Source organism: Plectropomus leopardus, chromosome 6, assembly GCF_026936395.1.
Source record: "Plectropomus leopardus strain MGB_pleo_1.0 chromosome 6, ASM2693639v1, whole genome shotgun sequence".
NCBI classification, from domain to species: domain Eukaryota; kingdom Metazoa; phylum Chordata; class Actinopteri; order Perciformes; family Serranidae; genus Plectropomus; species Plectropomus leopardus.
This window is the reverse complement of record NC_142181.1, coordinates 15270856-15284777: the sequence shown is the minus strand read 5'-3', so window position 1 is coordinate 15284777 and position 13922 is coordinate 15270856. Positions and strand designations below refer to the sequence as shown.

General features: G+C 36.9%; 1 protein-coding gene across 1 annotated transcript; it reads left to right on the top strand.

The window, feature by feature from the left end:
• Positions 1–3525: 3525 nt before the first annotated feature.
• Positions 3526–13613, top strand: cd86 (CD86 molecule). The gene is made up of 8 exons (XM_042487068.2): positions 3526–3579; positions 6038–6063; positions 7797–7864; positions 9506–9805; positions 10417–10698; positions 11870–11989; positions 12090–12132; positions 12379–13613. The coding sequence occupies exons 1-8, from the start codon at positions 3577–3579 to the stop codon at positions 12425–12427; spliced, it is 891 nt and encodes a 296-aa protein (XP_042343002.2). The 5' UTR covers positions 3526–3576; the 3' UTR covers positions 12428–13613.
• Positions 13614–13922: the final 309 nt, after the last annotated feature.

Genomic DNA, 13922 nt, shown 5'->3' with positions numbered 1-13922 from the left:
TGTTGTAGATATCTTCAGTAGACTTGTTTATAGTAAAGTGGAGGTAATGGCTCTGACTTATTCACTTGTTCCAGCAAGCCATGGCAGTATACACTGTGTCATTCATTTTAATATTTACAATTGTGTCTTTTCCACCGTAAAGTGTTAAAATATCTTACTTGAAAATGGTCTAAAACTTATCCATCCTCAACAAATTAATTTTAACAGAACTTAATGTTTCTTCTGTAACCACGGTCAGGTTAATCGACTAGGAGACCCAAGGGCAAAAAGTAGCTGCTAGGTCCCTATTAACCATTCTTCTCTATGCATTATGTATTACATTTATGAGCTGGATTACCCACACTTTGCTCTGTGGTAGTTTATTTCCAGCATAATTCAGGATATGCACCTTTCGAAAAAAATAAAAATAAATAACTGAAATAATGATCTTAAAACTAGAATTTGGCATCTTCAAGATATGGCTTAAGTGTTAAAACAAACGCACGCACGCATGCACACACACACACACACACACACACACACACACACACACACACACACACACACACACACACACAAACCACTTGAGAGGGGAAGGGATTCCCTTGATATGTAACAAGAGTTTCATTTCTGTCACTGTCCATATACAGATGGAAGGGAAACTCTGTTGTCACAAAATGTCCTCACACAACTGCATGAAGTAGGCCTAATTAAAGCTCTGGGAAATCACAATGGCCTTTAACTTTATTTTTGACCATTGGAATTAACAGTAACACTGATAAAACATCTTCTGAATCTCTCATTGATATTGAAACTTGAACTATCAGTAGTGTGCTACAGTAGCAATGTACTCTACTTGGCCCTAGAGAGTAAATTACTTTCCCAAACTGATAAACCTTTACTACAATCTACTACTTAAGATGAGGTAAATATAATATCTGAGATATACTGCAGCTGAGATAATATATCTAGCAGATATCTAATAGATGGACCAACTGTAGACTTTGCAGCACCATAAAAAAAAATCTGTATTGTTAACAGGGCTTTGCATTTGATTCAGTTTAAGGGAGCACTTTTCATACACAAGTCGCTGGAGAAAGCTTGTGGCAGTTAATATGAGAGTCTTCTTAAGTTTCAAAATTCCCCAGAATAATGAGAGCTGATTTGTTAGTCAACTCTTCTCAGAAATGGGCTTGGCTGCATGTTAAAAGAGCCTGTGGGTGGTAAAATCCATATAGGTTATACTGAAAATTTTCTATCATGCCTTGTCATCTGTTTTGTGATAAATACGGGCGCTGGTGATTTCTTTGCCTGGTCACAGGCAGGTGTGACAACACTCAAGCCAGTGTACTCACTCTATAAACAAATACTATAAACACTAGATAAAAAGCCAGGGGATTATCATCACTGTAATATTCTTTAGAAGTACAATTTCCTTTATTTTGAACTTCTTGTTACACTCAGATTCATGCCTGATGTTTAAAATTATTCATCCAATAGACAGCACTTGGTCAATCTGCTTTTTCAATCACAGTAGTGAGGAAGTAGAATACCCATACCCGCAAACATTAGAGACTCTGGCCTCAGATACAGGCTGCAGTAGTACACTAAAGCTCACTAGGGCAAATTATTAACTTTTTGACAGATGATTAACTTGTAATGCACATGGATAATTACAGTACTTGATTTAACATCCATCATCACTGAAAATGCTATAACAAAGTGAATGAAAAACAGAAGTGAAAAGATGTTCATCTGAATATGCCATAAGGTGGGACATACTGTGGGAGTATACTGTAAGTCTGTGAGAAAAAAGGCTCACCACCTAAGACAAAATGTCAAACACAGTCAAATTCAACCCAAACGCGCGCACATGCGCACACACACACACACACACACACACACACACACACACACACACACACACACACACACTCAGGATCCACTGATTTTCACGGAAAAAACATCATTTTCAAGATGAATTTCTCTCAAATTTAGGGTGAATATTTACCAAGTACATGTCAGTAGTGCACAATTTAATGAGAGGTGTCTGTGATACTGTGCGCCATATAGGCATTCAAGCACACTTACTTAGAAAAATCACTACAACATGAAAAACGACAGATTAGATATATAGATTGTGACACATCAACAAAATGCAAATTAAACATTTTCTTACAGTTGTAAATGCTGCATCTCTCTGCTGTTTTCCTCCACAGATGTATTGTTAAACGGGCCTACAGGCCATCACCAGAAAGAGACTCAAGATGACCACGAAAAGACACAAACAGACCACAGAGAGATGCAAAAGGACCACACAGAGATCCAAAGGAACTGCAAAGAGACACAAAATGTCTCCAAAACAGGCACAACAAGGACACAGCACCATAAAACAACTACAAAGAGATACAAACCAACCAAAGACGCAAAAAGCCCCCCCAATAAAAAGAAAAAAAACCTCAAATTACTACAAAGACACATACCACAAAGAGGCAACTTCCAAACAAAGTCTGTGTGTCCTGCAGATGTGTGTGTCATATCTGTGCCCAGAGGCCTGCTGCCTCATAATCCACCCATCTATTTTATCATTCAAAGTTGCTCTTAGTGGCTTCAAAAAGGTGAAGTATTTATTAATTTATTACCCTGCATGTTTGCTATCTCATGCCTGAGACTTTGCTTTCACAACAGAACATTATTTTTGACATACCCAGATAATTAAAACCACAGATTTTTCTCTGTAAGAAAATTAATTGTTTCCACTTCACCCACGCCATGTCCAAAGTAAGATTGTGTAATAATGGCTGAGCCTGTCATTAAACTAACTAACTCTGATCTTCAGTTTCACCTTCCCCCTCACTGAGCAGGCTCCGGCTCTTACGCAGTTATATGTATCATGTAAACAAAAAAAACAAAAAAAATTGCACCAGAATATTACAAGTTTATCATGGCTCTTTGAAGATGCATTAAATGTTTCTGATCTCTTCCAAAGAATGACCACACAGTCACACAAAACTGAGCTGGTAAGCAGACAGGGAAGTTCATCAAGCTTCCTGATATCATCTGTGGCGTCACCATAAACGTAGCGAAAGCTAACACATGAGGTGCACATGCAACCCCATGCGACATGACTCTGTGGATTACTCTTCAAGCTGCTTAACAGTTAGTTATACATCTACATCAAAACAAACCTTGGTTACATATGATACATATAACATTTGCTACTACAGTCCTTTTTTTAAACAAAAGACATTATGATATGTCACAGAAAAGCACAGCTAGAAATAATAAAATGAATGATAGTTAAATTACATTTAGCTGCTTCAGGTTCAGGGTCCTGATATTGTGCTTGCTGGCTCACTGTGACGCTGCTCTGGATTACTGACACCAGAGAATAAAGCCATAACCTGTGCTCTTTCTCTACTGCAACTAATCGGGCTGACATCAGGTTGTTTTTCAGAGCTAGCTGACTGTATGTGATTAAAAAAGAATTTAAAAAAAAAGGCAGATGAGTCATTTAGCTCCACCCATTTTTTTGCATGTATGAGGAAGAAGTCCCTGTCTCAACTCTCAGTTAGCAAGAGGAGACGACGCCTCACAATGGTAAGAGCTTGTTTTTTCCTCTTTTCTTTTTCTCGTCTCCGTTAAAAGGAATTTATTTTACTGTTGTAAATAAGGCTTTAATGTTCTATCACGTTGAGGTCATCCAGTTTCTAATGCATTTTCATACTTTTCTGAATGAAGGAAATACTCTGAATGCCATTGAGGAGAAGCCTGTGAATGCTTCGTGTTTGGAAGTACACATGGGTGTGTGTGTGTGTGTGTGTGTGTGTATGTGTTTGTAGACTTATCACTTCTCAGAATCAAGATCTACACAGGAAAAGCATGTGCCCGACAACAGCTGACACGTTGCTAGATGGTAACATACAGCAGAAGTAGTGAACAAAAAAAATTTAACAGTTTTAGCCACAAGTAAAATAAACACCTGCTGAATGCAGGTGTTTATTTTACTTGTGGCTCAGATATTCTAAAATCAGAACATCTCTGTGGCCTCTGCAAGACATGACACTGTTGTGATCTCGTGAAAAAGGAAATAGAAAGTCGGCCTGTTTCTCTAGTTTCTCTGGGAAAGAAAGAAAGAAAGATTCGGCTGTTAGGCAATAACAGCTAAACAAATAAAGCTCTCGTGCCACAATTCTCTCACCTCATTTTAATCAGTTTCACCCATACATTGTATAACCAAACTAAAACAAAAAATCTTTGCAGTCCTCTCTTTTTTAGCCACATGAAGTATCACACAGCTCCTACGCCACATATGAAACCACGAGGAAGGTGGTTTCGTAGCTTATCTGATTTGTTCAAGGCAGGCATGTGTCTCTTGCCTCGAAACAATACAACAGGGCTAGAAGTGTTACGTCATGTGGGATTCCCCAGCACAGGTCAATGTGTAAATGTTTGATTACTACTATAATTACCGTAGACCGTAGAGAGAAGTGAGCTCAAGCACACATATCACACAGTCAATCAGTGCTCTCTGTTTTTTCATGGCTATCTAACTTATTTGTCTAATCTGTATAGCGCAATAAATGACAGCATCTCCAGTGCATCAACAAAGAAAATCTACATATGCTTTCAAAAAGGTATACTTAATGTAGAGTTATTTTATTAGCTTGGATAATTAGGTGCTGATGTAACCACACACATACACGTACAGTACATACACACACACACACACACACACACACACACACACACACAGAAAAAAAATACTAAATCTCTATCAAAATGTCCATATCACAGCTAATTTTAACTGTAAAGGACAAAATGCCTGCTGCTCCTTTTTTTCTTCTTATAATAAATAAAAAATTCCGGTTATTCATATGACTCCCATGATCCAGTACTAAAGGTATTTTTACATTCCTTGGGAATTCCCTCAGATGTGGTTTCTCTTGAGAGACACTGCTGCATTATGAAGCATGGTGTTTCCCCTGGAGTTTCTCTGAAGGTTTTCTTTTTTTTTAGTTGATATTCTGTGAATTTGTGCTTTAAACATTTCTCAAAAGAGTGACAGAAGCCTGTGCAATTTCAAACTGTGTATGGACTGTATTCATGAGTAAAGTGACAGTGTTTAAGAAGAAAAGGTGTGTAATACATTTTGATCAGCAGACAGCTCTAGCTGTCCCTTTCCTTGAACATTTCAGATATTGCTTTCAGTCTAGGGATTTCCTGACAGTAAAGGTCAAGCCAGCTACCAACTTCTTAAAACATTTATGTCTTTAAGGAAATCGATTTTTTTACTCACAACAATGCAAAAATATGCACTAGCTGAGGCACCTGGTGGCTTAATGGACAGAGCGGGCGCCCCATGAACAGAAACTGTGTCCTCACTGCAGCAGCTGTGGGTTTAATTCTGGCCTTGGTCCTTTGCTGCATGACGCCCCCTCTCTCTTTCTCCCCCTTTTACACTTGTGGTGTCCTGTCAATTAAATTCAAAAATGCCCAGAAACAATCTTGTTATCATACCACATTCAAATTAATAGAATACAAAAAGGCACTGTCTGAAACCAGCAGGTACAAGATTACTCTGCTCTCTGGGACTTTCCTTTAGCTAGGTATGTTAAAAACTGTTTGGATGATTTCTTTCAAAGAGACACTATCCTTCTCAAGTCTGACTGTGGAGGGCCAGTCAAATAGTTCAGACGAGAATGTTTCTTGTTTGTGTACAGATTCAAGACAGATTCAATTCCACAAACAAGACAATTTGCAAAGTATATCCATTGTGAACAAACCAGTGGTGGTTTGAGAGGAGGTGGTTAGGTGTGCCTTTTGATTGTAGGAACTACGACATCACTATTTTGTTTAACAGTAAAAACAAACAAAAAAAAAAACAACCAAGCTAACTAAGATTTAGATTAATAGAAAAATTGGAGCAAATCACTGACTGGCCAAATATAATGCTGAATTCCTACATGATTAATTACTGTGCACTGATTTAAAATATACCAACTGATTTGAAAAGGTGATCACGCTTGTAACAGTCACTTGTTTGTGTTTTCAACAGCAATCACAAAACCTGCAGTATTTTCTGTAAGTATCCCTCCCTTTTTCTTTCATTTTAAATAACAGCAGTAGGCATTACAATGTTGTGACACGTGGAGACTGTTTCAAAATGGTCTGCATATTCTGTCTACCAGGTTTACAGGGTTTGCGAATGTTGCTGACCTGAATTCCAACCCTCATCAGCATTTTTAAATGTTTTATTTGGGTGGGGCACCGAAGATAATTTCCACAGAACAGCCAGTGATGTAGTCCTGGAAATTAATTTTACTTTATGTCACATGAATGTCAAACATCTTCCTGTCTGACAACCACAAACGATTACCAGGAAACAACTAAAACTATCCTCTCATCTCTCATTAGTCTGCACTGAGGACTAACTCAAACACACAGGTTTGATAGTGGTAAAAATAACCAGTTTCTGCTGAAAATTTTTGAGCCCCTTTCCCACTGGACAAAAAAATCCCCCCAATTAACACCCACTAATATCCAACTTTTGTCTTTAGTGGAAAAGTTTACACCCAGCATTCATTCCTGGGACGAAGGACTGGAGCTTAAGAAAATAGATACCAATGCACATTTTATCAAGTACTGTATTTAAGTATGAGGAAATTGTACTGTATTGTATTTCTTGTTCTGTTGTTTTTCTAGATTTTTCTAAATTGGGTACTTTTACTTTTAAAAATCTAATTCCACATTTCTGATTATGCTTACTTTTATTTGAGTAACATTTTTAATTTGGGACTTTTACCTTAACAGAGTTTTTTTTACAGTGTTATAGCAGTACTTTTACCTAAAGATTAAAGATTTTAAAAACCCTCTTGTACATACTAATTTCAGTGGATAAAAGTTAAGAGTTAGACTCCAAGTCTCAAATTCTACTGAAGTAATCCGGTGGTTGACAACATAAATTTAATGTAAAATTACCTAAATACCTAAAATGGCAAATATACTGAAAACTGAGTTAAATGTCTTTCCTGTAATAACTCTCCTCTTAATTGGAATAAAGGATCCAGAAAGTAGGCTGACATACTTATATTTACATTCATACATTCATATTCAGAGTGCTGAACTCCATGTAGGGCTTTATTTGATGCTGCACATCTTTAAGGTTTTATTTTATTGTCTATCTTATATTATGTATTCTGTGCATTCAAGTTTTATCCTTAGTTTATCTAACTTTTACTAGTATTATCAAGTGGGTTTTATCCATGTGGAGATGCATTCTATGTATTCTATTCTGATCTCATTTTATTTTTACATGGAGGTTTTTATTGTGTTTTTATGTATTCTATGACTTTTCGTGTGAAGCACTTGGTGTGTGTAATTTCTTTTTTGGAAAGTACATTGGGCTCCATTTCTTGTATGAAAGGTGCTATACACATAAAGTTTATTATTATTTTTACTATCATTATCATTTTTTTTAAATGTTATTTTTATTATTACTTTGATCACACCCATGAGTGTTTCTTTGTTTTTAAAGAGTATGAGAGGTCACACAATCATTTCAGCTTTAGAAAGAACAACTGTTACTGACAGAGGAGGGCACGTTCAACCAATATGAGCACATGTGGTTTCAGATTGAGTTCAGTATCTCTGAGCACAGTGCCAGGGGAATTAAGTATTAAGTATTGTTTAAGCTGTGGTGACGTTGTTTTTTATAGCTTATCAGATTGTGTGTTTGTATGTCTGTGTTTCACTGTAATGCCCCAGCGTTACCAGGGTAACCATGTAAACAGTTATGTTTCTTTGTGTCACCTAAGAAACCAAGGGCCTTTCTTCCCACTGCTGGCTGTTATTTTGACTATGATGTGGCACTTTCCCATCACAGGTGAGCAGTTCCATCATATCATTGCATCAACAAAACACCTTCATCTTGGTTTTACAGATACAAGTTGTTTATCCAGGTAGATCTAAGTAGCTTGGTCACAGTCCAAAGCAGTACCAAATGCTTTATTACAAACTAGCAGTTTTGAAACTACATAGAAATCAAGTAACAACATATAATGATTAAAGCTGACTGGCCGTGATGAACGTGTAGCCTACATAATTATCATTCAACTCTGCAGCTCTATAGAACATTTTGTCTTCTTTTACCTCGTTGTTTTGGTTTTAAATGAATACTTATCTATTTGGGAAATTTGCTTTCTAAATGATAATCTTATTATCCAACACAGGGCAAGAAAGCGATCAAACTATTTGTGAACTATTTCTTTAAGGTACATAATTTTACTATTACAGTGCCACTCCCTCCATCAATCCTATATTTGTTTTCAGCAGAATATAATATAACTTTTTGTCATATTTGCTGAGACTAACTTTATATTCTGAAAGAAGTACATGAGACAGGGTCAGTTGGTAGAGCCACCACCCCATGTACAGAGGTTGTGTCCTCACCGCAGTAGCCTTGGGTTCGAGATCCCTATGCAAAACCCCCAACCCTGAGGCAAGAAATAGACAATGCAGTAAAAGAATATTGTTTCACATTTAATTGGCACTGCCTGGTTTCACAATTTGACCACAGGTCACGAGCAATGATCGACAGCTACGTAAAAGACTCTTCTGCTGTGATTGATTGTTTTCTTTCACACGCAGTAAGGTCATTAGAAGCACTAAAAGACAAATGAGTATGAAAACTTTTTTTTTTTCTCAGATTATCTGTCTCATTGGCTGTGTGAATATAATGACAGTTTTAACATATATGACAAAATATTTTTATAAATGTTACCAAATACTGTTTTAATGTTGGACACACACACACACACACACACACACACACACACACACACACACACACACACACACACACACACACAGTGACAATGAAAAGTAAAAATCCCCAGCTCACTGTAAAATCACTTCCGATATTTTGACCTTTAGATCATGTAAAACATGAAAAGGACACTGCTTGCTTTGTATATTTTTTTTACCAAACATAACAGGCAAATAGACTGAGTAGGAACTGAGATTAGTCTAACACGTCATAAAGAGGAGCTGTCAAAAAAGCCTGGACAAAAAACCCTGACTTTCACACCTATCCACAACTGTTAACTCAACGTATAATCAAATAATAAAGTGGGCAAATCATTTAGTCTGAGGTTTCACTATCTGTTGTACAACATAAGTCTAATGTTTTTGACTTGACTCGCTAATATTGTTTATGTTTTGTTTTTTTCCCCCCGATATTATGCTACACTCATCACTGCTAGTCTTTCAATCCTCACTTTCATTTGAGCAACTTAGCTGTCATGGTGCTGTCTATAATGCACTTTACAAAAATGCTGCCAACTTAGACATTACTTAAAGCACAATTTGCCTGAGATTTTTTTTCAAATTTTAAATAGCCTACAACTGCATCTGATTGTGTACCAAGTCTTGCATTAATTTATCCCTTAAGACTGTTTCATTTTGTTTCATGTATGGCTGCCCTGCGTGCTTTAACCCTTTACTCTCATATATTTTTCTTTTGCAGAAAGTGCTGCTTCAAGTCAGCTCAGAGGGGAGGTTGGTGGCAATGTGACCTTTCATTGCCCTGTTGATAAACAAAGGAAATTAGTATTTTTGTACTTTCAGAGGGGCGATGTATTTGTGAATGGCTACCACGCATCAAAAGAAATATCAGAAACATGGGAGAACACCAGAATGGATCACGATTACACTATGCACATGTACCATTTGAACATCTCCTACAGTGGCGATTATCAGTGTCATATCCTATACAAAGACGGACAGATGCTTCGTAATCACACACTCTTCTACCTCAGCGTCACAGGTAAGAGTGTGTTAAATATAACCTTTAAAATGTATTTGGGTTTTGGGATTTTAGGAGTTTCTGTCTCAGGCATTTCTCTGATTCATTTCTAACATTGTAGGTTATGACTAGCTTTTCTACCTGAAAGCAATGTTAAAGATTCACCAAATAACTGCATGCAAAAATCTGTCAAATTTAAATATTTCTTTTCTGTAATAAGAACTGTTTAAAAACATATAAATGTATTAAAATTATTTAAAATCGTTATGTTTAAATGTCTCAAATAGCTGTTCAAATATGTTTGAGGTGCAGAACCACAGAGATTTTAAGAATGGGAATGACAAAGAATAAAATCCATGCCTTGATTTAATTTTTTTTTTAACTGCAAAAGTATGTGCATGTGCCTAAATTCCAAAAATTAACCCCTTTTCTTTAATCCATTACTTTCTCTGTAACCATGAGTCTATGAGTTTGTGATCTAGATTTAGAGTGGCCCTGTGAAAACTCTTTTCATCTAGATGACTGGTGCTTAAAGTAAACATAATCATTTTCATAAAATTTGACGTGCTGCATGCATGAAATACAACCCGATACCTGACAGTGCTCTAATTGTGTTTGTCTCGTTCTCCTAGCAAACTACAGTGAACCTGCACACACAGTGAACTGTGCTGATGAAAACCGTCACATCAGTTGCTGGGTGATATGTGCCTCACATGGTGGCTACCCGGGGACCAAGGTGACTTGGGACATACCAGAGAGCGTGATGTCGAGTGAAGTGAACAACACTCAAATGCCTGATCCAATCACCATGATGGTCAATAGCTCCAGCACCATTTACGTCAACTGCACCAATGGCGAGCAGACGTCCCTCAGCTGCTCTGTGGGTGGCGTCACCTCAAAGACGTTCAATGTCTGTAAGTGACTCAAAAAGACCAGTCCAAATGGTTCTCAAACAAATTCTGTTTTCATGCTTTCATTCACTGGGTATGTTTTGGGGAGTGTGAAAGATATTGGAAACCCCTTGGCCTTGACACTGCTTAAGGAATGTGTAAGGTATTTTTTTGCATCCTTTTACATCCTGTTAACATTTGACTTCACAGAGGAATTTAAAGTTTGCATGTTTGAGAAGTGATTTTGAAGCTTAACAAGACCAAAAGTTTATAGTCAAGCCAATAGGTCTGTGAGGATGCAATTGGGCACTGGTGTGCATTGAGCTTTAATGCTAACAGTGGAAATGCTGTTGTTTACAATCTGGGTACTACTGGTAAAAACAATGAAAAACAGTGTTTTTCCTGCACTTTTGTCATAGAGGGGCTGCTGACTACTGTGGCTATTGTGAAAACGCAAATGACCCCAGAGCCAGGGTTTGGTTTGACCATTACATGGCTGTGCAACATAGCAGACTCTATGAGGACCTGCTCTCCATGTAGTTATAAATAGCTCATTCTAAGGTAAAAAAAAAAAACAAAAAAAAAAAAACACAATGATTTTTATTTTCAGTAGATTATAAACTTAATGAAAAGTACCTGTTACAATATAGATTCAGTTTCTGCCAATAGTTGCGCCTAAATCCTACATTCTGGACCTTTAAGAGAGCAAAATATGTTTTTTGGGTCATATTTATTTATTTGTTAATTTAGGTGGACTGACACTTTACAGGACACGTCTGGTGATTTAAATTTCTTTTATCAGCAAATACTAACAATGACCAAACAAACAGTTTCTGTGTATTATTATGTTGCTGTATTCTTCTACGCCACAGAGCTCCATTATTGTTCAAAAACTATTTAATCAGTCATACCATTGCTCCCATGAACATGGACACTGCCGCTTACACTGAGTCAATACCACATACTCTGTCCTGCTGCTGTAAACACTCAATAGAGCATCAAATGTGCATTTATCCACTGCTAAAAACAGTCCCCAACAAATACAAAATTTACTCCTATTTGAGCTGTTTTACGAATAACTGAATAAAAAACTAGGAATATGAGTTAAGAATAAGAAAACATAATATGTTGCTCAAGCTTTAAACTCAACTGTCCTAGTTTATACCTTTTTGACTCTTGTTGTTTTCATCTAAAGGTACCCCCCAGGATCCAACTGAAACTTTCAGTCCCAGCGTGATAACAGCAGCCGTCTGTGCCGTGGTGTTTGTCATCATTATTGTGGTGCTGTGGCTGAAATGCAAGAAAGGCCAGAGAGGTAACAGATACTAGGTTTGTCACAATATAGATGTTATGCAGTCATTTGCATATCTGTAAAAAGTCTGAATGACAGCAGCAGCTTTTATGTTGGTTTCCAGGAACAGCAGCAGTAGATGTGAAGCCAATAAATGGACATGAGGAGTAAGTGGGTTTTTATATATAAATGGCTTCATTTCAAAAGGCTGCATTACATGCATTACATTCATAAGTAATGTAAAATTAGTTAATAAAGAGTTCCTTGAGGCACAACTACAGTGAACAAATGTACCAATTCATGAAGTCCCAGTTGCCTTACATTACTCGCTTTAACTTGAGCATCATCTTGTAACCACTGACCTTATCCCTCCTTTTTCCTTTCTTTTCTCTCTATTTTTTCATGGTCTCCAGGGAGTTAACAGGCCTCAATGAAACGACTGAAGGGAAAGACACACCTTGAGTGCTGAATTGGAAAAGTGGATGTCACAATTCTGAAATTAAAACTGAATGTCACTCAAGTGTACAATACACTTGTGACTGACTGGCTGCATTGAAGTGTGGGCCAGTAAAGACAGTGACCACATGCTGTCAACATTTCACTGACACATGTGACATTTAAGTGTTTGAGGAAGTATTCCTCATCAGTATCCCTTTACGGGTGAAGTACAGTGCGTCATTCAACCGAGAAAAGCTTACTTCTCAAAAAAAGGACTTTTCCAGCGATTTGCAGTGAGATACTGTTGTATACTGGAAAACAGTTTTTTGGGAGGGGGCACACTTCCCAGCAATGTGAGCTCTAAAATCAAAAGCACAAAAAAATGTTTTTAAAGTTTGATGAAACATAGATTTTATTTTTATAAGATGTCCACAGGAAGGAGTGGGATTTCACTTACTTGAGTGATCGTAATGTACTGTAGTTCCCTAATTTTTTCAGGGTTTTACTTTTTAGGTTACTGTAGTTTTAGGCTCTAATTAGTGTTTTCTATCACAAATGACCAGTAACCGAAACTGTGAAAAAGATATATTAATGCAGGAAAGCTCAGTCAGAGTACATACATTTGTTATCTGCAGTGTGGTATGCAAGTTTCCACAATCAATTCCAGTATTGTAGAATTACCCTGTAATGTGCAATTCAATTAATTATTTAATACAAAGGGAAGGGTGTGTTCTTCATTAATTAAATTGTTGTCACCCTTATTAATAATATTTTCACAGCAGTGACATTTTTTGTCTCAGGTGACGATTCTGTTATAAAATGTCTGAAATGTCTATTTTTGTTACATATTTATTTCATTTTTTCCCTCAATATAAAATAAATATAATTTACCCTGTTTACACTGCTTTGGGTAATTTTGGATATTATTTCCCCTACCTCATACTTACCAAACAATCCCAAAGGGCTGCTTTCATTTCCTAAATCTGTATAAAACCATCCTCATTAATAGCCACTATTACTTTGTCTTGTGTGACATTTCTGATAACTCCACTATCTTGTTCTGTATATAATTTTTACTCTTTGAAACTAAAAGGTTAAACCAATTAAACATGTGTAATTTAAATTTATAGTGTTGTGGGAATAATGTCTATTAATATTTTTTGTTATAAAAAAGGCTAAAAGGCTAAAAATAAAGCTTTACTCCACCTTTTTTCGGCTGTAATGCAATTTTATTGCCACTAGATGGGGTAGTAACACCACAGAGTCAAGACAAAGCTCTCCGTCATGGCTGATTAGTGTTATGTATGCTCTAACATCTGAATATTATTTTGAGGTAACCATGAGCCTGATCACAATTGTTTGCGAGTCTGCAAAAGCAACTTCCTTTCCACCTACTTGGGGAATTAAAGCAATGTTTATCTATTTGGCACATGATGCACAATCCTTTGTAATGGGGATACATGACGTCTCTGTGACCTCAATATGTGGTCACCTGCCAGAAGAGGGATGAGCAGCCCTG